Raw genomic sequence first — 23468 nt, forward strand, 5'->3', positions numbered from 1 at the left:
CAAAGCTACAGTTTCGATTCGCCTTAAAGTGACTGTTCTATTAGAGTATCTCGATCAGCAATTACTTCTAACAAGTAAAGCAAGAAGCTAGCTAATATTGCTTAACATGTGTGACTGTTTTATTAGGGTATCTTGATTGTCACCTATTGTTCCTGTAACTATTAGCTATGCATTATATTGTTGGTATTTTAGCGCGTCTGACTGTTCTATTAGAGTATCTCGATCTTTTGTGCAATTTTTATGTCCACTTCACAAAAATTGCACCTATTATGCCAGCATTTTGCTCATTGCTTTTACCCACCCATTTTGCCAAAACTTTTGCTAGCGAAATCGACGGGTCCCTATCTATGTGTTGATAATATATTTATTACATATAATCAGATATCACACACATAATAGCACTTAAAAGTTTCAAGATGATAAGTAATCCATACCAAAAAAAAGTTAGGGTAAATGAAATTCAAGAAGGCAACCAAGAAATGAAAAAATTCAACAACAATTCAGATATGTTTGTGTGGCCTCCTCCAGGGTTTGGCACCAAATTCACCTAAGTTGTCATTATTAAAAACTTTGTTATTATTAAAAACTTTGCCATAAATGATAGCCATTTACTTTAGATTTTTACCTTTTTTATCCTTGGGCCTTGGCTATTTGGAGACCATTCCCTTTTTTCACAACTTAACTTCTTTAGTATAAACATTACCTTCTTTTTGCAATTCCATGCTCTAATGTTGTCCATAAGTCAGTTTGAGACTTCAATTTTTCTTGTTTTTTATCTTTAAACAAAAATAAGAGAAATTCCTTTCATTTGTAAGTTTTGATAAGCAACTGCAAGCTGAGCAGGGTGATTTGTTATGTAGTTGAAGTCTCTACACGAAGAATCATATGGAGCTGCGCTCTCCTCAGAGTAACTTAACACATTCTACAGGGTGATTCGTAATTGTAGCTACACATTCTACAGGGTGACATTTTGTAGCTAAACAGTCTACAAGGTGACTGCTAAGGTGGCTGAATTCTCCACAGGGTGACTTTTAAAACAGCTGAAGTCACTACAGGGTGATGTGTTGGAAGCTGAACTATCAACAGGGCAACTGTACCCTCTATCAGGTGATTTGTAACATAGCTGAATTCTAACTGCTACTTAGCTGAACTCTCTACAGAGTAATTTGTATGTAATTAAGCTGAATGACATAAAGTCACTTAGTATGTAGCTGACTACTCTAATAGGGAGGCTACACTATTGTACAATCTTGATTATGCACACTTGCTACATTTATTTTGTTTTTTACTAAGTGATTTTTCCAATTCTTCTAAACCATATAAAGGTTTTGTACTATATATTCCTGGTCTTTAACATGATTTCTTCAAAGCCACAAAAGTTTAAGTTTGATAGTTAACGCACCAAATTCATACTTTCCAATAAGCAGTTCACCCAGTAGGCATGAAAATGTATTGCAGTTTTCGTGTGCATAATCATTCATAACTTTGTGACTGTTTATCATGTTCAAACCAAATTTGGTTACCAAGATTTGCCTTCAAACTGCCCATAAGTTTGCCAGATCTTTAGGAAAAATCAGTTAATGGTTTTTGTTTTTATGTACGAGTATAAAAAATGAAAAAATTAAGAAATTAAGGTAATTTTTGAAATCTAATATTTCAAAATACCTATGCCGAAATGAGTTTCCAGAACCTAATTATTCAGGAAATTTTGCATCAATTTGCGAAGGTGTCAAATGTACAGATCAAAATATTTTTATGGAGCAGTTAATACTCAGATTTTCTAAAATCTAATGATGTGTAAACCCTAATATTTTTCTCTAGGTATTCCCCCAGACTACCAGAATGGCAGCAATGTCTTTCAAACTTCACCACTTTACTCTTCACTATTTGGTCTGCTCCTGATGCTATGCTAACAGAAGAAAGGACAAGTAATAAAGAAATCAACAAAATTATAAATAAATAGGTTCAGCTTGACAATTTTAGGTGAAATTTATACCAGAATTAATTTCAGAATACATGAGCTATTTTCTAAAACTATTGGGGAGCATGCCTCCAGATCCCCTATATTTAAGTGTGCATGCAACATAAAATTCTTCACCTAAATTTCTGGAGCCGCTCTTGGAAAATATGCTGAAATTTGGTATGTGGACTACTAATAAAAGTTTCCATAGTAAAAATCATCTTAAGGCAGCATGGAGCTACATTTTATGCACAAAAACCCTTCCCTGATTTTAATATGGAGTGTCATAGGCAAAATAATGATTGGAAATGCTATAAGACAGGTTTTCACAGAGCTGGTCACATACGAAAATGCAGTATAATAGCCATTTATGATTAAATTAAGAGCTTTGTATTCCTTGAGTTCCATGAAAATCATGACAAAAAATTGTGCTATGATTTAGAAAACATTTCAGAAGAAACTGCACATTACTCAGTGGTTCCTATCAGTAGATGCAGGCAAAAGAAGTCAGTACAGTAGTGACTTGTGCAATTTCAGTACATGTACACCCCCATAACTGACATACAGGGTGGCTTGTTAAGTAGTGGAATGTTCTACAGGGTGACTTGTTATGCACACAGCTAAACACTCTACAGTGTGAATTATTACCTACTTTATGCATAGCTGAGAAATCTACACGGTGACATGCTGAATTATAATTATTAGTGACGTACCAATACCAATACTGGTATTGGCCCCAAGTATTGGGATCAGCCTTATTTTGGCAGAATCAGACTTGTATTGGTAAAGTCTGAAACCAACCGACACTTTGTATATGATGTCATGTCATTGAAGCATACGTAACACATTGAATGAAGAGCAAGGCTGATAATATGTGACCCTAAAACCATACATTTGGGCACATGCAAAATTTGTGGGAATTCTCAATTGAAAAATTCAATGATTTTTTTAAAAATTAATTTTTTTGCATATTCTGTTAAAGCAACTATTAAGCCTTCTTACTATGAAATTTCACACCCATAGCTTCTTTTATCTAGGAGACATACTCAATTATATCAGACCATGTAGTAGTTTCACAATGCATAGGACAACAATAATATAATTATTAACTTACAAATTGGGTGATTTGTTCATTCCCAAAACCAAACATTTTCTTGTCTTTACACAATATTGCAAGTGATTTAATTGAGAAAAAGCACAAAGAACACATGATTAAACTCTCAAGGATCTCTTTTCATTAATTTTAGATTGTAAGAATGGTGATCTTTGTCAACAAAGCGATTTGTCATCAATTTGTCACACCTGATCACTATACAGTTCTATAAACTGATAATGAAAAGTTACAGTAGTTTGTAATGTATTAGACAGTAAATTGGCCATATCTTTGGAATGCTTCAACGTATCATCACAAAATTTTCACACAAGGTAGATAACCACTCAGTGCTTCATTGTAGCTATAAAAAAGAAAATTGGCCAATGTGCCCAAATGTATGGTTTTCCAAAATAGGGTCACATATAAGCCATGAATTTTTAAAAAGAAGCCAGCCATTTGCTTTATTAGTAATGTGGAAACAGCAGCAAACTACCAAATAATATTCATTGAGCTATAAATGATTGTTTTGATGAGATTAGCAATGTGAGCTGGTTTATAAACTTTTATTGAAATTATTATCTGTTTCATGTGAGTAATGCCTGTGTGGCAAAGCATTGGTATTGAATCACTATCAGCCATTTTTCACCTACAGTACATCGGTATGGGATCAATAGCGAAAAGTGGTTTTCAATAGGTGTATCACTAATACTTTAGTTACACAGGGTGACTTAATAGTGTGCAGCTAAACTCTCTACAGGGTAAATTGTTAAGTAGTCGAATGTTGGCCTGTTGTGTAAGTAGCTGAATGCTCTACAGGGTAACTTGTTACTTGTTACCTACGTATACATAGCTGACCACTCTATGTGGTGACTTGTAACTAGCTGATTTCTTTACAGGATGACTTATTTGTAGCTTAATACCATACCTGTTTCACTATCTATACAAAAGTCATAAAAGCAGCAGTGAAATTTATTCCAAATTTCATTTAGGGGTGCGGTAATTATGCCGGAATAATTTTCAGCATAATGCCAAAAATCATTATTCTAGCATTATGCTAGCATTTTGAAAGAATTATTAAAGATTACATGAATGAATGATTGATGTACTCTAATAGAACAGTCACCAGATCGAGATGGTCTAATAGAGCATTCACCTATATTTACTCTAATAATGCAATCAATCCTATCTTTTGCATACTACTCTACAGAACAATCAAATATCTTGTTTATGTGCAATAATTAACAATAGAATTTTAAATAAACAGTCAATTCTACATATTTATTTCAATTTATTGGAATAATTTTGAGAATAATGCATAAAGTTTTGGAGCATAATCATAGATATACAGACAAATACCTGGGATTGGAATCATCTGGTTTTTCATGCCGGATCATTGTTACCGGAAGTAGCAATATCTATCACACAGAAGACCAGTTCTACTCCTGTGACTACTTCTTAAAACATCAATAATTAGTTTCCATGTGCTATAAGTCTGGTTCCCTCAATAATGGTGGCTACGCATCGACTAGCCGCATTGAGAGACACACCTACAAACCAGGCCCTACCCCTAATTAACCACCCCTTTTGCGAGGAAAGCTTTCCAACAACTAAATAAACACTCTCACATATTGACATTTTACAGAAACGTATTGTAAATGACGTATTTCACTATCCCGCCTTTTTCGAAGGGGGTAGCAATGATCCAGCGAACGCATTTGTATTGAAGTTAATGGGCTCACGTGAGGTGATTCCAATCCCGGGTACTTGTCTGTATATCTATGACATAATGCAAGCTTTTTCCAGGAAATTCTGAATAGAATAATGCAAAGAATTATGAGCATAATTACCTCAGCCCTAATTTCATTGGTAGCAGTGAAAAGTTATAATTGCAATTTCATTGGCTAGAGTATATAGGAACAGTTGTTTAGCAACGGTTGCTAAGGTATGGTTGCTATGGCCCAAAATGCTTACTACTTTAGAAATGGTCTCCATGGCAATGGTGCTAGTATTACTAATGTACCATGTTAAAGGTTGCCTAGCAACAGTTGCTACGGGCTATTTTGGTTTAATTCTCCAATTGAGTCATAGCAAAGCTGCTGCTTGGCAACCAAAGTACAAGTATAGTATTAACTTGGAGTAGCAGTAAAATTTGGGGTAAATACCACTCTTGTTGCATTGAAAATGGAAATTTCATTCGGCTTTACCTTGTGAAATTTTACGCATTTTTCAATGCTGGTATTTATCCCAAATTTCACTTCTATCCATGCTATTACTAGTACATACACTCTAAAAGGTCAATTGTATCATAACTGAATTCTCTATTATACAGGATGACTTGCTTGCTGCTGCACTCACCACAGGGTGACTTGCCAGACTTCTCCACATAGTATACATACCACTTGTAATAATTATATTTGCATATCTCTCTACAAGCTGACTTGTAATGTACATGATTCTCTACAGGGTGACCTATCACAAATCAAAACTTTAAAGGGTGACACTCTACAGTGTGGCTTGTAATATAATGTAGCTGATGAGCTGATTTGTTTTTAGCTGACCTTTCGTCAGGTGACTTGTCTGCAGCTGAACTCTCTCTACAGGGTGACTTGCAACATAGCTGAACTCTATACAGGGTGACTTTTTCAAAGCTTTCTACATGGTAGCTAACTTGCAATGTTGCTGAACAGGTAGTTTGTACTGTAGTTGAAAATTCTAACGATTATGAGAGACTTGTAGACAGTTGAACTATCTACAGAAAGACTTTAAACTATTTATTAAGGCTTTACAGTACAATTACTGAATAAATGCAGGACTTCGCTGCCCTGTGGCCTGTTCAAAAATGTTATGTATTGTATGCTGATGACAAGATAAAATATCCATGACCTATTAGCAGTAGAAGAAGCAGATGCTATTGATACAGTGATACAGAGTAACAGTGGAATTGAAGAATTGGATTTAGATGAAAATAACTTTGAAGGAGGACTAGTAAAGATTATTCAAAATTTAAGCAATGCCGAAAACCTTGAAAAGACTTGACAGACTTGTCTATTGTACTGGTTTTTTTGTTGTTGTTGTGTGTACTTTCTGGAAGTATATAATTCTACACAATTTAATGCTCTGATAAAGTAGAACAATCGTGTTGATTACCTAGTGCCCGGCTAGTGGTGACCAGACCACCTTTCTTGTAGGAGCCAGAGTAAAAGCAAGCCTAGGTTTGTAATAGTGGACCAGCTGACTGCCCAGTACCCAATCTTAAATGTTAGTTATATAAGTTGAAAAGTTGTAGAAAGAAGAAAAATCCATGATTGAGCTTCAAATATCTGTCAAACATAATCACTAATATTTACTTACAGCATAAATTTATATGATTTGTGGGCAATCAGCACAGTAATGTCATTGCAGCCATTTCACTTTTTTTTCACATCTGGGACATGTAAATAGTGTTAATGTCTAAACATAATAATATTTTGGTCACTGAAAGCTTAGTGAGTAAGTCCAGCACTGTAGGGCAGGCACTGGTACTACATGCAAAATTATGTACAAGCTCATCTCTTTCTGATCAAAATGTCATAGTGTCTGCTAAATTTAGGCAGATGGCAGAAGCTTTTCTTTTTTATTAAAACAAAACTATACATGTCGCTATATGCAGCTTTCATATCATGATGCTTTGGCTGCAAAAATCTGTCATGTAGAGGGTGAGACCTTAAGAGGGTTTTTCCTCTGTGTATTCAGAGCTGTACCCTTTCACCACCACGGTCCATATATATTTTCAAATGGAATTCAGATTGAACAAACTAGTCAGCATAAACATCTGGGTATTACTTCTATCTGATGATCATTTGAAATTTTACTTTCACACATCCACAGCTTCCAGTAAAGGCAACCACATGTTGAGTATAATTGCTAAATCCTTTGAGTTTCTTGAACCAGAGATTACTGGAAAATTTAAAGCACTGGAATGACCAATACTTGAGTATTATAATCCAATTTGGGGAGCTCCTTTTATATCAGATCAACAAAATTGAAAACGTGCAATGTACCACTCATCTAATTCGGAGATAATATATATACTTTGAAAGACTAACCATTCTGGACTGACCTCTATGAATTATAGACAGAACATAATAGTGAAGCATTGTATGGTGGTTTATTTTCAGCTGGACTCTTTACAGGGTGACATGTTTGTAGCTGATCTCTCTACAGGGTGAGTTTTTTTCTAGCTGATCTCTCTACAGGGTGATTTATTTTCAGCTACAAGGTAACTTGTTTCTAGCTGAGATCTCCACAGGATGACTTAATTGCTTGTAGCTGAACTCTGTACAAGGTGATTTGTTTTTGGCTGAACTATCTACAGGGTGAATTGATTTCAAGCTGATCTCCCTATGGGGTGACTTCTAATGGTCTGAATCACTAGAAAGATTTATTTGTAGCTGTATGGTGACTGTTCTATTAAAGTATCGACTTGGCAGTTGAATGCAGTATTTGGGTGACTGTTCTATTAGAGTATCTTGATCTTGCTTTTGCGACACACAGCTCGCTTTCGAATCATAATTAAGTGGTTTGTAATCCGATTCCTTTGTACTACTGTAAGGACATTAAAGCTATGATGATTATTCCTTCCAGTTCATTGCTCTCTAAGCGGTTTGCCTGGTAGGCGCGGATAGTGTTTTTATTCATAAGAGCAAATAGCCTAAAACAAATTATGTAATTGTTGGGTTTTGTGTCATATCTCCATGGTCTTTATCCTGATTCTTTTCAAACCACAAAAAGGCACTTCTACCATGGTTACTCCATCTACACAGTCATAGCAATTCTCAGCTCATTGCTTCAAGGGGATTACCCTGTGGGTGTGACAGATCTTCAACCTTATTTTATACAAATAATCAGTCATAACTCCATGAATATTCCTCGGATTCCTACCAAACGTGGTGCTGAGATCCGCTGTAATGAGCCCTTTAAGTGTGCAATAGGTCAGCCCAATTGGAGTTTGTATTCATGTTTTATGGCAGATTTTGCAAAGTGTGCAAAATGATGAAGAAAAAAACAAAGAAATTAAAGCAAAATTTTGGTCACTTGTACCTCGGAAATGTCTAAAGCAATTTTCTTTAAATTTGATATGTAGACTCTTCTTCCTGGCCGGCACTTCTATGGCAAATTTGGTTCCAATCAGATAAGGGATCACAGTGGTGTGAAAATTACGTTTTCTTTCTTCACTGTTAATATACTAGTGGTGTGCTGGAATCCTGGACCGCACGAAACACTACCATGTGTCTTGATAAAACTGTAGTATAATAGGTATTTCTGACTAAATTAAGAATTTTATATTCTTTGAATTCAATGATAATTAGATATGACAAAAAAACTGTTAAATAATTTAGAAAACATTTTAGAAGAAACTGTTCATCAATCAGTAGTTCACCTAGAAATAGATATAGGCAAAAGGATTAAGTACCGTAGTGACTTTTGCAATTTCAGGTTTTTTTTTGTAAATGTAACTGACATACAGGGTGGCTTGTTAAGTAGCGGAATGTTCTACAGGGTGCCAAAGCATTGGTATTGAATCAGTATCGGCCATTTTCACCTACAATGTATTGGTATGATATCAGTAGTGAAAAAGTGGTTTTGGTGCATCACTAATAGTTACACAGGGTGACTTCATAGTATGCAGCTAAACTCTCTACCGGGTAAAATGTTAAGTAGTTGAATGTTGGCCTGTTATGTATGTAGCTGAATGCTCTACAGGGTGACTTGTTACTTGTTACCTACGTACGCATAGCTGACCACTCTATGTGGTGACTTGTGACATAGCTGATCTCTTTACAGGGTGACTGCACTCACTACAGGGTGACTTGCCAGACTTCTCCATATGGTATACATTTCACTTGTAATAATTATATTTTCATATCTCTCTACAGGCTGACTTGTAATGTACTTGACTCTCTACAGGGTGACCTATCACAAACCAAAACTTTAAAGGGTGACTCTCTACAGTGTGGCTTGTAATATATGTAGATGATTAGCTGATTTGTTTTTAGCTGACCTTTCTTCAGGGTGACTTGTTTGCAGCTGAACTCTCCCTACAGGGTGACTTGCAACATAGCCGAACTCTATACAGGGTGACCTTTCCAGAACTTTCTATGTGGTAGCTAACTTGTAATGTTGCTGAACAGGTGGCTTGTGATGTTGTTGAAAATTTTAATGATTATGAGAGACTTGTAGTACAGTTGAACTACCTACAGAAAGACTTTAAACTATTTATTAAGGCTTTACAGTATAATTGCTGAAGAAATGCAGGACTTGGTGGCACTGTGGCCTGTTCAGAGATGATATGTACTGTATGTTGATGACAAGATAAAAATCCATGACTGGACAGCAGCCTTGAACCTGTAGCCATCCAATTAATTAATGCTCAAATGCTCACAGGAGTCTGCAGAATATTTTTTCTGTAACAATTTCATATATTTACAGGTACACAAAAAAATTTGGAATTTTCAACTAGAGTAGGGACCATATAGCACATCGATAAAAAGTACTGAAACAAGTTGGAGTAGTGCATGATATTAAATCACAGTAAAACAATAAGAAGTGTTATATTTCTACTGTGCTCAAGATACCATTACGGAAATGCACAGTAGGGATATAACACTTCTTGTTGTTTTACTGTGATTTAATATCATGGATTACTCCAACTTGTTTCAGTACTTTTTATTGATATGCTATGGTCCCTACTCTAGTGAAAATTCCAAATTTTTTCGTGTACTTATTTGTTAACTTTTTTTGTAAATAATTTTATAATGACTGGTGAACCCACACATACCGCATCTAAAATGGCGCCGCGCGCCCCAGCTATATCAATTATCGTCTGAAAAGTGAAGTATCCATTACACTTCGCTGTCGGCTACGTTCAATCCGTTACACAGCAATACGAATCAAGAACTGCTTGAAAAGCACACTTGCAATCAAAATAGCCACTATGAAAAATATGGACAATTTCCGTTTCGAAGGGAAGCCATCACGTGCTTGCGCCAAATTGACACCTTTCCCTGTCAGTAAAGATGAATGGGACACAAAGGAGGACACTGTTAAGTCCATGAAGAATGCATTGTACGTACTGCGGTATGCCAAAAGGCACCTGTTGGGCCGAAGCGACGTCGAACAGTGAAAAATCAAGCCCATAGCCTTACCAGTTATCGAGTTACGCTTTTCTGAAGGCATCAGTCAGTTACTTACTTACTTATTTAGTCAGTAGAAAATTCCGTCGAATACATTTTTTTTAAAATTCCATAGCAACTTGTTAAAAGCGTTTCGGGTCGATCTGAAAGCTTGTTTGGGCTTAGTTTTACCTCACCAATACTGCCTCATCGTCATTAGGGAAAATTAAGGCTGGTTCTTGGGTGATTTTATTTTGTGGGCCACGCCTACTGCTTTGTGGTCCCTACTATACAGTTACTATCATACTGTATGATATCCATAGGAACCTTAGAGAGTGGTGATTTTATTACCTCAAAACTTCTCAAGTGGAACCAAATGGACATTTCATAGCTGACTTCTCTACAAAGAGACTTGTAATAAAGCTGACTCTATAAGGTGACTTGTAATGTAACTGAACTCCATACAAGGAGACTTGTAATGAAGCTGATTAATTCTCTATTTGGTGACTTATCTTTGTCCTCTCCACGTACAAAGTGACTTTTTGTAGTTGAACACTCTACAGAGTGGCTTGTTGTCTGCTGAACTCTCTACTGGGTGAATACGTAGCTGACTGCTCTAATAGGGTAACTGCAATATTAGAATATTATTATTGTGAAATGTTTTTGTATGGTTAGTCTACCTACGTACCAATCATTGGTTCATTCCTGTAAGGGGTTAGCTAGGTAGGCATGGCAGGTAATCAGCAAAACGTGTTCATGAGATTGTTACATGCAATTGCTTTTTGTACTTTTTGTGCTGTTTTACTTGTTCATCAAGGTTCTACCTGCATGGCAAAAGAAAAGATATTACATAGAGATTAAACAAAACAATGGCTTGTTATGCATGCTGAATGACTAGAAATTATTGAGCTGGAAATAGTTTTTGTGCTCCACATCTGTGTGTTAATTGCTTCTTTTTACAGTAACAGCAAAGGACAGTAATCAGTTGTGGTATGACGTACCATTCACTGCAGCGGCATATGGAGGGGGTTTCCAGGAGCTTCAGGAAACCCCTTTCGATTTTACACACCACTTGAAACATTAAGAAATTGAAACTTCAGGTTTCCAGAATCTGGAATCTACCATGGAACAGGCCACATTTTAAACTTTTATCTTAGTGAAATAATAGTTTGAACATGATAGCAACACTTACAGCATTGTTCTGAATTATGATTTTGGCAAAATGATCAAGATACTCTAATAGAGCAGTCAGGTAATATAAACTACTCTAATATAACAGTCACTTTACTGTAGTGGAAACCCCTTTTCAAAATTCCTGCGTATGCCCCTGCACTGATTCCAGTGCAAGTACTCCTAAGGAAAACTCCTGTCAAAAACAATTATTGCAAGAATCTGTGTACCTTTGTCAATCACGTGAAATTAACAAAATCAAAAAAGAAGCAACCCAATACAAGGAATGATGTTGTAGTTTTAGATACATACAAATCCTCAACCTCAACCACAGCATGGTGGATGGAAAATCTAAATTTTACTAAACTTAGACAAAGCAGCTATAACTACTGGGATGGGACTTGGTTAAGTGCTTCTGGTGCAGGATTCTTAACTTGGATTTTGAAATTGAGTCAAGCAGGTTTCAAATAATCCATGATGGTTACCGGAATCACTGGATAACTGTATCTAATCCAAAACAGCCAAGCTGTAAAAAAAGTGTACGGCCCTCAAAAAAGGCTATGGTGAAAAAAGATGTGAAATCCAAGGTGGCGGCCAAGAAATGACTGTGATGGTAGGTTAATGGTAAAAAATTTAATAATGACAATTCAGGTGAATTTTGTGCTGCTTCACAAAATTCACCTGAATTGTCATTATTAGAATTTTTACCATTAACCTACCATCACAGTCATTTCTTGGCCGCCACCTTGGATTTCACATCTTTTTTCACTACAGCCTTTTTGAGGGCTGCACTTTTTTTTACAGCTTGGCTGTTTTGGATTAGATTTCATTTCTTATTGTATTTGTATACCCCAAAGCCGGCCTATGGCTGGCTTTGGGACTTTTTGAACCTATCTTTTTTTCTTTACTACAGAAAGAAGGAAAGATGAAGTAGATGTACTTTAAATATTTTATCAGTAAATGTACAAATTATATATATATATAATACATAATATTATATTGATTACAGAAATCTCCATAGTGGTTCTTTGTAACTGAACACTCTACAAGGTTAGTTCTTCTAGATGCTCTCTCTACAGGGTGAATTATCTGTAGCTGAACTATCTACAAGGTAACTTCTTCTAGCTGATCTCTCTACAGGGTGATTTGTTTGTAGCTGAATTCTGTACAGGTGATTTGTTTGCAGCTGAGCTCTTTACAGAATGGTTTCTTTGTAGCTGAACTCTCTACAAGGTATCTTCTTCTAGCTGATGTCTCTACAAGGTCACTAGTTTATAGCTGTGCTCTCTACATGGTGGTTTCTTTGTAACTGAACTTTCTACAAGGTGACTTCTTCTAGCTGATCTTTCTACAGGATGATTTGTTTGAAGCTGACCTCTCTACAAGGAAACTTCTTCTAGCTGATCTCTCTACAGTGAGATTTGTTCGTAGCTGAACTCTCTACAGGTGATTTTCTTGCAGCTGAACTCTCTACATGATGGTTTCTTTGTAGCTGAACTCTCTACAAGGAAACGTCTTCTAGCTGATCTCTCTACAGTAAGATTTGTTCGTAGCTGATCTCTCTACAGGTGATTTGTTTGCAGCTGAACTCTCTACATGATGGTTTCTTTGTAGCTGAACTCTCTACAAGGTAACTTCTTCTAGCTGATCTCTCTATACAGGGAGATTTGTTTGTAGCTGAACTCTCTACATGATGGTTTCTTTGTAGCTGAACTCTCTGCAAGGTAACTTCTTCTATTGATCTCTCTACAGGGCGATTTGTTTATAGCTGAACTCTCTACATGGTGGTTTCTTTGTAACTGAACTCTCTACAAGGTGACTTCTTCTAGCTGATCTTTCTACAGGGTGATTTGTTTGAAGGTGAACACTCTACAAGGAAACTTTTTCTAGCTGATCTCTCTACAGTGAGATTTGTTTGTAGCTGAACTCTCTACAGGTGATTTGTTTGCAGCTGAACTCTCTACATGATGGTTTCTTTGTGGCTGAACTCTACAAGGTGATTTCTTCTAGCTGAACTATCTCTTTCCATAGTTGCATGAACTCCCTACTAGGTAACTTCTTCTAGCTGATCTCTCTACAGGGTGAATTGTTTGTAGCTGATCTCTCTACAGGGTGACTTGTTTGTAGCTGATCTCTATACATGTTACTTGTTTCTAGCTGATCTCTTGAATTCTCTTCAGGGTGACTGCTCTATTAGGATGACTGCATGCTCTATTAGAGTATCTCGATCTCGCACTTGCTACACCAAGTTGGATTTCGTTTTATAACTCCGTGGCTTTATGTCTGATTCTTCTACACCATTGATGAGCTTTTCCAAGATGATTGCTACATCTGTACAACGATTTTCAAAGCATTACTCCAAGCGGTTTATCTGGTAGGCGTGGCAAGCAGTTGTTTTTTTATTAGCTAATCGCGATTGCGTAATTGTTACACACTGTTGGTTTTTTTGTTGTATCTTCCTGGTTTTTAGCTCGATTTCTTTTAAACCACTAAAGGTTTGAGGTTCAATAGTTAACCTAATCACCCACCGAATTTCAGCTTCTTCCCATACGCGGTTTACCGTGTAGGCGTGACAACATATTGGTGTTATGTTTCGTGAATAATCGCTCAGAACTCTTTACCTGTTTATCGTATTCCAGCCAAACTTGGTACTGAGATGCGCCTTTATACTCCCCTTCTGTGTGCAAAATTTCAAGGCAATAGGATAAGGCGTTCGCGTTTTATAGCAGTTTTTGTAAGTGTGCGACAAGAGGAAGAAAATAAGAAGAAAAAAAACACGAAGAAACTAAGCCAATTTTTGAAGCCGCATATCTCGGGAACGCCTGAAGCGATTTTGCTCAAATGTGGAATGTGGAGTACTGAAGTTGGAGGGAGTGTCCATCGTCTTGTTTCGTCAGGGCAGCACAGAGCTACGGAGGTGTGAAAATTGCGTTTTCTTTCTTCCTGTCAATATACTCACGGGTGTTGCACGCCGGCTTCTTGGGCCGCACGACACACTACCGTGTGTCTTGATACAACCAATGTTGGAAGTGATGATCCAGAAGAAGTCTATGCTTGTTTATTTAAACAGAATTTGATGCAATCATATTTGATTAGATGTCTAAAATCTCAGAAGTTACTGTTAGAAGACAAAGAAGTAGATGACATCATGTCCTGAAGATTGTGCACCAGGAAGATGTGAAAGTGCTTTGCATATACCAGATGCCAATAGCTCCAACGCAGCCAAAGATGATATATATGTTGCACATGATATGTGAATCATGGTTCCATTTGGAAATCTACCTTACAGATGTACCCAAGACTGCCATCTTGAATTACAAAGAACATTGGCCATGTCCTAAATGTAGTTACAAACAAATTTAATTAGTTTTGTCTGGTTGATGTTAGTTATAAGGAGAAGCATCTGTATTAATTTACTTGAACTGAACTGTTTGTGTATATATAGAGAATTTTATCATTTTGTATCTGGGGTGGCATTGGCTAGGTACGCATACTATGTATACACCATGAGTATTGGCTACCTATGAATATGGTATGCTCCATAAGCTGCATGTCTTTCCCATTCTATGTTCACCAATTCTGTGCTGACCTTTACCTTAAGTGAAGGGAAATCTAAACATTTCTAAAGTATTATTTTTAGCTAATTGTGTATGTATGTAATTGCATGGTGTATGCTGTGTATAGGGTGAGGTATAGGACACTGCTGGAAAGCAGTAGGTAGTTTTCTACTGATGCAGTCTTCCCTAACGAAAAGGATTGGGCACTGCCAAACTAGCTTAAGCACAACTATAGATTATATATTATTTACCTGTAACACATCTATGGCACATGATCAAAAATTAGTTCCGTTCCGTAAAACAATGTAACGGAACTATTCCATTCCATTCCACTCCGTTCCGTATAATAATGAACCCCATTTTTTTTCTTCATAAAAATAGATCGCGTAATTGTGACACGAGTTGGGTTTTGTGTCATGTCTCCATGGTCTTTATTTCAATTCTTTTCAAATCACAAAAAGACACTCCTACGATGGTTACTCCATCTACATAGCAATTTTCAGCTCATTCCTTCAAGGAGTTTACCCTGTAGGCTTGACAGACCTTCGATCTTATTTTACGTGAATAATGGGTCATAACTCCATGATTATTCATTAGATTCTTCCCAAACGTGGTACTGAGATCCGCAGTAACGATCCCTTTAAGTGTGCCACATATCTTTCCGATTGGAGCACGAATTCGTGTTTTATGGTGGATTTTACAAAGTGCGCAAAATGAAGAATAAGAAAAAAATGAAGAAATTAAAATGAAAGTTTGGTTGCTTGTATCTCGGAAATGTCTGAAGCGATTTACTTACAATTTGGTATGTAGACTTCCCTACTTGGCTAGTATGAATGCAGAAAATGTGGTTCCAATCAGATAAGGGAACACAGAGCTACATAGGTGTGAAATTCGTGTTTTCATTCTAGTTATCAATATACTCACAATGTGGTGCACCGGCTTCTTGGGCCGTACGACACATTACCATGTGTGTTGATAACAGCATAGTAAGAATTGTAAGGCTTTTGGCACTATTATTAGCTACATGCAAAGAAAAAACAGTTTATTTTACTAATAAGCTTACCATGAGTCAAAACAGTTACATCACTTGTGACCCTCAGTGGTGGATCTGTATTAATCACTCCAGTACACCGATAAACATTTGCCATTTCATTTGCACTCAACTGTGGAATAGTATATCTATCTGTGTATCTTTCAGAATCCTCATCACTAGATACAACATCAGCTCCTTCAACTTTGCCAATCAATATATTAAAACTATTACGCCACTCGATATCTACCCGGAAGACAATACCCTTTATAGTGGTAACACTGCATTCAAGTACAAGTTGTTCCCCAACTCTTGGAGTGGTTAATATCGCAATATCCACAGTAGGAATAGGAGCTATAAAATATAAACAATAGCAATTTTATTAAACTTCTCAAAGACCATGTGTAATTAATAAAAGTAGCTATGCTACCAATTAGAGAAAATGAAATGGCACAGCAGTTCTTTTTACATTAATAGAATGCTCAAATATCCCAATAGATTAGTCAAAATGCTTTATAACAACATGTTCCTAAAGGTAGTTTAAAAACAAAACAAAAAATGACTACAGCAGGAATTGAACCACTGACCTCTTAATTGAGTTTTACCACTGTTCCAAGTGTTTCCAGATGACTAAAGGCTATTAATTTTTGTACTGCTCATAAATGTAGTATGTTTATAAACCCTGTAGTTAATATTGCCTTTTTATTAACTGTAAAATAGCCTGATTAAATACTTTGATTTAAAAACAAAAATTGGTGCTTTAGTTGAAATGGTTTAAATTGTACCCACAAATAAATTCTGGTGAACTTTGAGCATCGTAAAAGCTATAATGGCTACAGTTTCAAGATTGTAAAAACTATAATGGCTACAGTTTCAAGGGGCAAAGCCCCTGACTCCCCCTTCTGACAGAGATTCTATACTCTGGTCCACTCAACTACTTCCTCTGCTACTGAACAGTACAAAACAACCTTTAACATTTGGTACAATAGGATAATAATAATTATTAGGCGATATTATTATTATTATTATTATTATTCACTCGGGTTTCGTATTATTCTTAGTATTTGGTTGTATAATTATTATTAATGCTTTACAGTGACCAGCACTGAAGGTCTACAGCAACTTGTGCTGCAGCCTTATAATTATTATAAACCATGGCTGTGAGGTGTATTGCGCTTATATACAACCTGAGACCAAAGTCAGAGGAAAATTTGATAAACTCTGAAAGAATTAGGAATCCCAAGCAATAAAAAGTAGTGAACAATAGATGAATGATGGTGTTACAGCATAATTAGGGGGGAAAATACCTACATTGGCATGTTATAACAATGATTTTGTTCAACACCAAAGTAGTAATTTTCCTACTGAGTTATGCTGTAATACCATCATTCATCTCTTGTTTCACTACTTTTTATTTCTTGGATCCATGCTTCATTTTAAAATTAATATACTAGTTTGTTTTTTTGTTATAGCATACAGTACAGCTATATATATGTGACTGTTCCATTAGGGTGACTGCCGTATTTGAGTATCTCAAATTAGCTTTTCACCAACCATGCAGGGGTGTGTCACTATATCATATTTTCACTGTACCAATAATAGCGGGGTGTGGTCATTGCGATCAAGTAAATATGTAGCTTAGCAAGAGGTATGGGATCAATGAAGACTGTGAGTGGGCATTGTGTCAAACCTATTGTAAAGTTACAGGTATCTACTAGCATAAGCACTTTAAATAATTTTGATCTAAAACTTAATGCCTTGATGTGGTTTCATTGCATCAAGAAGAAGACTACCAGCTTGATTTAAGATATAAGGGAAAACAGGGCAAACTCATTGGAACCCCAAAAGCACATGCCACTGGTGAGTCATTTTATTATTTTGGCATAAAATGGTGGCTGTGTGCTACTTTGCTTTGCCTCCAGCCTTATGACTGTGGTCAGGCAGGTACAGGGGTATGACAACTCTACAAATCATAAATGAGCTTCAAATCACAAATCCAATTTCAAATCACAGATCCAATTTCAAATCACAAATCCAATTTCAAATCACAAATCAGGTGTCAAATCACAAAATTATTTCAAATCATGTACAGGCTGCGAAGGTGTCATATCCCTCGGACAGGCAGGCAGGGCGGGCGGGCGGGTGGGCAGGCAAGCTAGTCTGGCTATAGCCAGACAGGCCATTTAAAATGGTTTCGTGTAATCACATATTCCAGAAAATTGTGTGCAGGTTTAAGGGTTAACATGTTAACGTGTTCAGTCCATGGCTAGTTTAATGCTTGTCAATGATCATACCCAAATATTTTTGGACGATTAACTATGAATTTTACAAATAGTAAGCAGAGGAGATGTAGTTCATTATACTTGTAATCTTAAGAACTCAAATATGTTTGGATTAACTTGATATTTGCCAATCTATATAGACCACTTCATTTTTGTATTTAATAGCTAAATCATTCTGAAGAGCAACTACATCTTGTTCATTAATAGTATGATACAATAAGATCAATTATTTATGTAATTTGTATCAATTTGTCAGAAAAGCTACTTTTGCTAGCAAGACTAGTAGTACAACGAGTAATGAACTATTCTGTGCCAATCGTTCTATTAGAGTAAGTGACTGCTCTATTACAGTATCTTGATCTTAATTTATTTATATGCCAATTATGCTCCAAAGCTGCATCAAAATTCTGGAATAATATTCAATTATTTTACCCCAGTCATTATTTCCAAAATTATTCAGGCATAATCCTCACATCCCTAATCAGCAGTTAATCTGCATGTGTCAGATTTTGTGAAATTTCAATAATGTAGTAAAGGAATAACAGCCAAACTCCAGAAATCAATTTAGTTGAGTCAATGTATCATTTCACAACTATTTGTTACATCTATTGAGTGCAAATCCACTAATACCAAGTTTACAACATGATCTCTTTAATGGAATGGTGTCAAATGCTTTTGATATATTCAAAGAAATAGATTTAACATGTTTGCAAACTCATCAATAAAGTACTGAGTCTCACATGATCTTCTACTTTATGAAACCGTGTTACTTGTCAGTGAAGATGTCATATCTGTTAAGGTGTGAATTTGATATTGGTTGAGAAGATGTACTCAAGATTCAAGTGCTTTGCAATTGCTCCGGTCGCCAACACATGAAAATCTTTATTTTCGCCTGTTCTTACTCTGTAGAGCTCAACTTGCCTCTCCTTGCACACCACAAATGTATGAAGCTCATGTGATCTCCCACCCCCACTTCTAGTTGTATCCACCTATCTCCCACTCCTCCTCCCATTCCCACTCCTGGTTTTACCTACTCCTATGAAAATTGCATTATTGTTCTTATTGTCAATAGCACACTGGTGCAACATGCCATCTTCTTGGGGAGCATGATACATTACCATGTGTCTTGATTCGTTAGACTGGTTGTTAATTGAGTAAAGCATTTTAGGGACTCCTTCAAATTGCTGCATTAATTGCATACAGTACTGTATGCATGTATGTAGTTTAGTTTGGTATGTCATGTGAACCTAAATGATTGTAATACAAAACAAGTGAATGGAGATAATCACTTGGGATCTGTCACCCTGCAGATGGTCGCCTGCTGCAAGTGGTCCGGCTGGACCAACTACCGCACCTCAAGTAGTCTGGCCGGACCATGTAAAGTTGCTGCAGATGGTTCGCCCTGCTGCAGCTGGTCCCCACAATGAAATCTTCACTATCAGCTTCCCAGTCAGTACTAGCTCAATGTCTTCATCAAAACACACTGCCCTCCCACAACATACAAGTCCTGAAGCAGTGAAGCAAAATTTGAGTAATGCATGGCCTATTCTTAAACATATAATTCTGAAGATTGCCTTGTTTTGCATTTGCATATGGTTTTTAATTCGTGTAACGCGTTGTGGGAACCGGTATCCCTTCGATCCCTCTTTCAATAATACTACAAAACATACTCTAATAGAGCAGTCAGTCAAATCCTTAAATAGAACACTCACCACTATGACATGGCTTAGTGTCATGCAGTAGTCATCAACATACAGTTATCAGCTGTATGTGGCAGGATAGCACTAAGATGCATCTCCGGAAGGGGCTACAAATAAAGCTTCTGGGAACCTCCATTACTTCAGTGTAACTTAATATGCTCAATTTACCATCTCCACTTACCATAGGCCATGACACACCCAGATGGCTATAGTTTTCTCAGTTCTATAATAAAACATGATTTAATCTCTATACTCTGATTTAGGCTGGAGTATGGGTTAGACAGCTGTTCTCCCAATGGTGAAAATCATTAATTCACTTGGATATAGGCTTAGTCAGTGATCAGAAACTACTAGCTGCATGTTTCACGCCTCATATACAGCTTCTTATAGACAATAATTTTTGAAAATGCTGGCATGCACTAAAATGTCAGTTTCATCAAAAATGGTATAGCTATACAAGCAGGCTATAGTTGAAGGGTTCTATTCTAGTCTTAGTGTGTAAACTTTAAACTCTCCATTAATGATACTAGCAGTATGGTGACCTTAAGTGGTTCTTACAAGTCAATAAGTTAGTAAACTTAGTGTGACATGTAATAGTTTAATTGAATCACCACACACAATGGTTTTACTGTTCTATGCCAGCCATATCTTATACCTTATTTACGTGCTGCAGCATTTATTACCTTGGTTTCAAAAATCGATGCGGTGGCTACTCAAACTTAACCACCTCTTGATGTTCAAAAACAATGTTTAGATATTGAGCATAATAGGCACTGCTCAAATGCATAATAGGCTATTTCAAAGCATATTTAGCTCAAGCCTAGCAGAGAATAAGTTAAGCTAATGCAAAAAGGCTGTCTTTCTGGCAATGAGCCTAAGCAGCATGCATGCATAAATGCAACTTAACTAGTTGAAAATAAGAAATCATTTGTTCAGTAATGTAGATTCTCCATTTTAAAACCTGTTATTCACTTTAATTTAACTTGTTATGCCTTTCAGTCACTTGGAACAACTGATTGTGACAACCAGCAAGGATTAACATTTTAGGACTTACTTATGTAGAAAATCAGGTACAATTACAGTAGATACTGTATACTCAGTAATGTTACTTAGCAGTTGTCAACAGACTCGTGTGTGTGGAGTCAGTAGAGGTCACTGATAATTACAAGCTGATTCAAAGTTTCAGGACTCTAAAAGGAGTATATGCATGCAATATAAAATGAGATTATTAATTAAGTGTGCATGAGTAAGTTAGTTATTGATCACATGATCATTATAAACAATTGTCCTTGAAAACAATATCTGGTATCTTTATTGCTTGATATTATGACATTCTCTTCTTGTGCTTATACTCCTTGACTATACAGCAAGGTCAATAGCTGTAAAGAGCTCAATTACTTTAATTATAGATGGTGAAATTGCAGTTCCAGTTTACAACTGCTACATAGCTATTGAATCAGATGGCACTGACCTTCCTGTTGACTTAATGACTACAATACAATATCAGCTCATTGTGGACTGCATTATAGTGTTGTGCATGAGATCAGTGAAGGTGTTACTGTACTTGTATGAAAATCTGGCTCCTAATTTAGTCATGCTTCATGTCAATGACATAAGATTACCTTTCCAAGAACCTCTTATAATTGTGTTTATGTGATGTGTATTAAGCCAATATACTTTTCATCATCATTTAGATAGCACCGTAGCTGTAATGCGTGGGTGTGGGTCAACGTTGAAACCGGGTCACTACTGCTGACCCGGATGACCCACTGACCCGGATTTGACCCGGATGTGACCCGGATTAATTAAAGCTGAGATGTGTTTCGGCTAGTCTCGAGCGAGCGAACGAGTCTACATTTTGAGCGTTCGATTCGTGTTGAGTAAATATTGCAACTTCAGCTTAGCTGTAGGTTGAAGACCAAAAAAAAAAAAAAAAAAGGTCTTCACCTACTGACAATAGCTACCCCTCACCATAGATACCCTCAGTTTCGTGCTACATACTGCACTTACTAACAAATGGGCATGGCTGAGCATATGTTGGTAATGTGATAAGTGGGTGTGGCTCACGAAAGAGCTATGCAATAGCGTTTATAAGTTCCATGTCGTCAAACGAACAATTTCGTTTCTCACGTGATCCAATCCGGGTCAGACCTGGATGACCCGGAGAAAATGTGACCCGGATGACTCGACCCGGTTTCAACGCTGGTGTGGGTACATTATATACTCAGGCATCACAGCCGATAAACCTGGAATAGCCTCTTGCTCTGCCAGTAGATTGTGCCAGTCAACTTCAATACTGTGAACACAATAATAGTTAGCTACTAATAATAGTAATACTAATAGTAGTATCAGCTAATGTTTTGTTATTATGTCATTTGTTGGAATTAAGCTGCAAGTTTAATTGTACATGTATGTACTAGCTAGCTATAGTGTTTTTGCCCCTAATATTTACAACAGCTGATCCATGCAGGGTTATCAAAGGGAGTGCACCAGTATATGGTGTAGGGATCTGTGCCCCCTAGAAGCTAAAGCTTTTTGCATCTTGAATGGTTTAGATCATACTGCTTTTTATGTAAACTACATTGATCAAGAGTTGTATAGAGTGACAATCATGCCAGCAGATTATTATTATAGACCTAAAGAATGGCATACGCAAGATAGCATGCATTTCATTTGCAAGATATCCTTAGCAGGCTAAATGTACCAATGTAACTGCAGATGTTAGGTGACTGTTCTATTAGAGTATTAACTGACTACTCTATTAGAGTAACTCGATCTTGTATAACATGTACACATACTAGTACATAATTATAAGCCACCTCGAAAGGCCACAGTGGAATGGGAAGCTAGGTCGGCACAGTGGGGTACTTTGTGCCTAGCCCTACGTCTTCTCAAAGATCTATGATCGAGTCTATGATAAAGCCAGTGGGAGACCACTTATGGCAGAGGGGGACCAACTGTGGCAGCATAAGTTGTCCGGGTGGGACAAGTTACAGTGATGCAAGTAGTCTGTGGGGACCAAGTATGGTTGCTGGACCGGTTGTAGCATGACAGATCGCAAGATATTAGGATTGTGCTTCATGTAAGCATTAAGATGGTGCAGTTTATTTGGTATATCATTAGTGTTTAATTTTTTTTGTAATTTAATTGATGAGACACAGTATTGCGTTTAGTGATTCTAGCAAGAATATAATTATACTGAAAGTGATGTCACACAATCAACATGATTCCAGAATATGAGGCCAGGTTATGCAAAATTCATCTTAATGATGCTTAAACTGATTCCACTCTGCCAGGAAATGTTGCCTGAAGGTGACCAGCTTAGACAGGTTCCACTGTATTTATTTATATCACTGCAGGCCTGAAATAACAGAAAAACAAGTTACTGAGGGAACAATTCAAAGAAATGAATGAGGGTGGCAATTGTTATGTTCTAAACACAGGGCCATTGTGCAGAGAAGAACATACTGTAGAGGCTACCTTTTTTCTATGCACTGATAATACTTTGATGACTCCGTTTGCTTT

General features: G+C 36.7%; 1 protein-coding gene across 1 annotated transcript in view; it reads right to left on the reverse strand.

The window, feature by feature from the left end:
- LOC136244390 (cell adhesion molecule DSCAML1-like) overlaps positions 1 to 23468 on the reverse strand; it is a 108150-nt gene that overhangs the window by 27862 nt on the left and 56820 nt on the right. The window contains exon 7 of the mRNA XM_066035966.1: positions 15995 to 16315. Within this exon, the coding sequence (XP_065892038.1) occupies positions 15995 to 16315 (321 nt within the window). The remainder of the gene's footprint in view (positions 1 to 15994; positions 16316 to 23468) is intronic.

Source organism: Dysidea avara, chromosome 2 (genome assembly GCF_963678975.1).
Source record: "Dysidea avara chromosome 2, odDysAvar1.4, whole genome shotgun sequence".
In the NCBI taxonomy this organism is placed as follows: Eukaryota; Metazoa; Porifera; class Demospongiae; order Dictyoceratida; family Dysideidae; genus Dysidea; species Dysidea avara.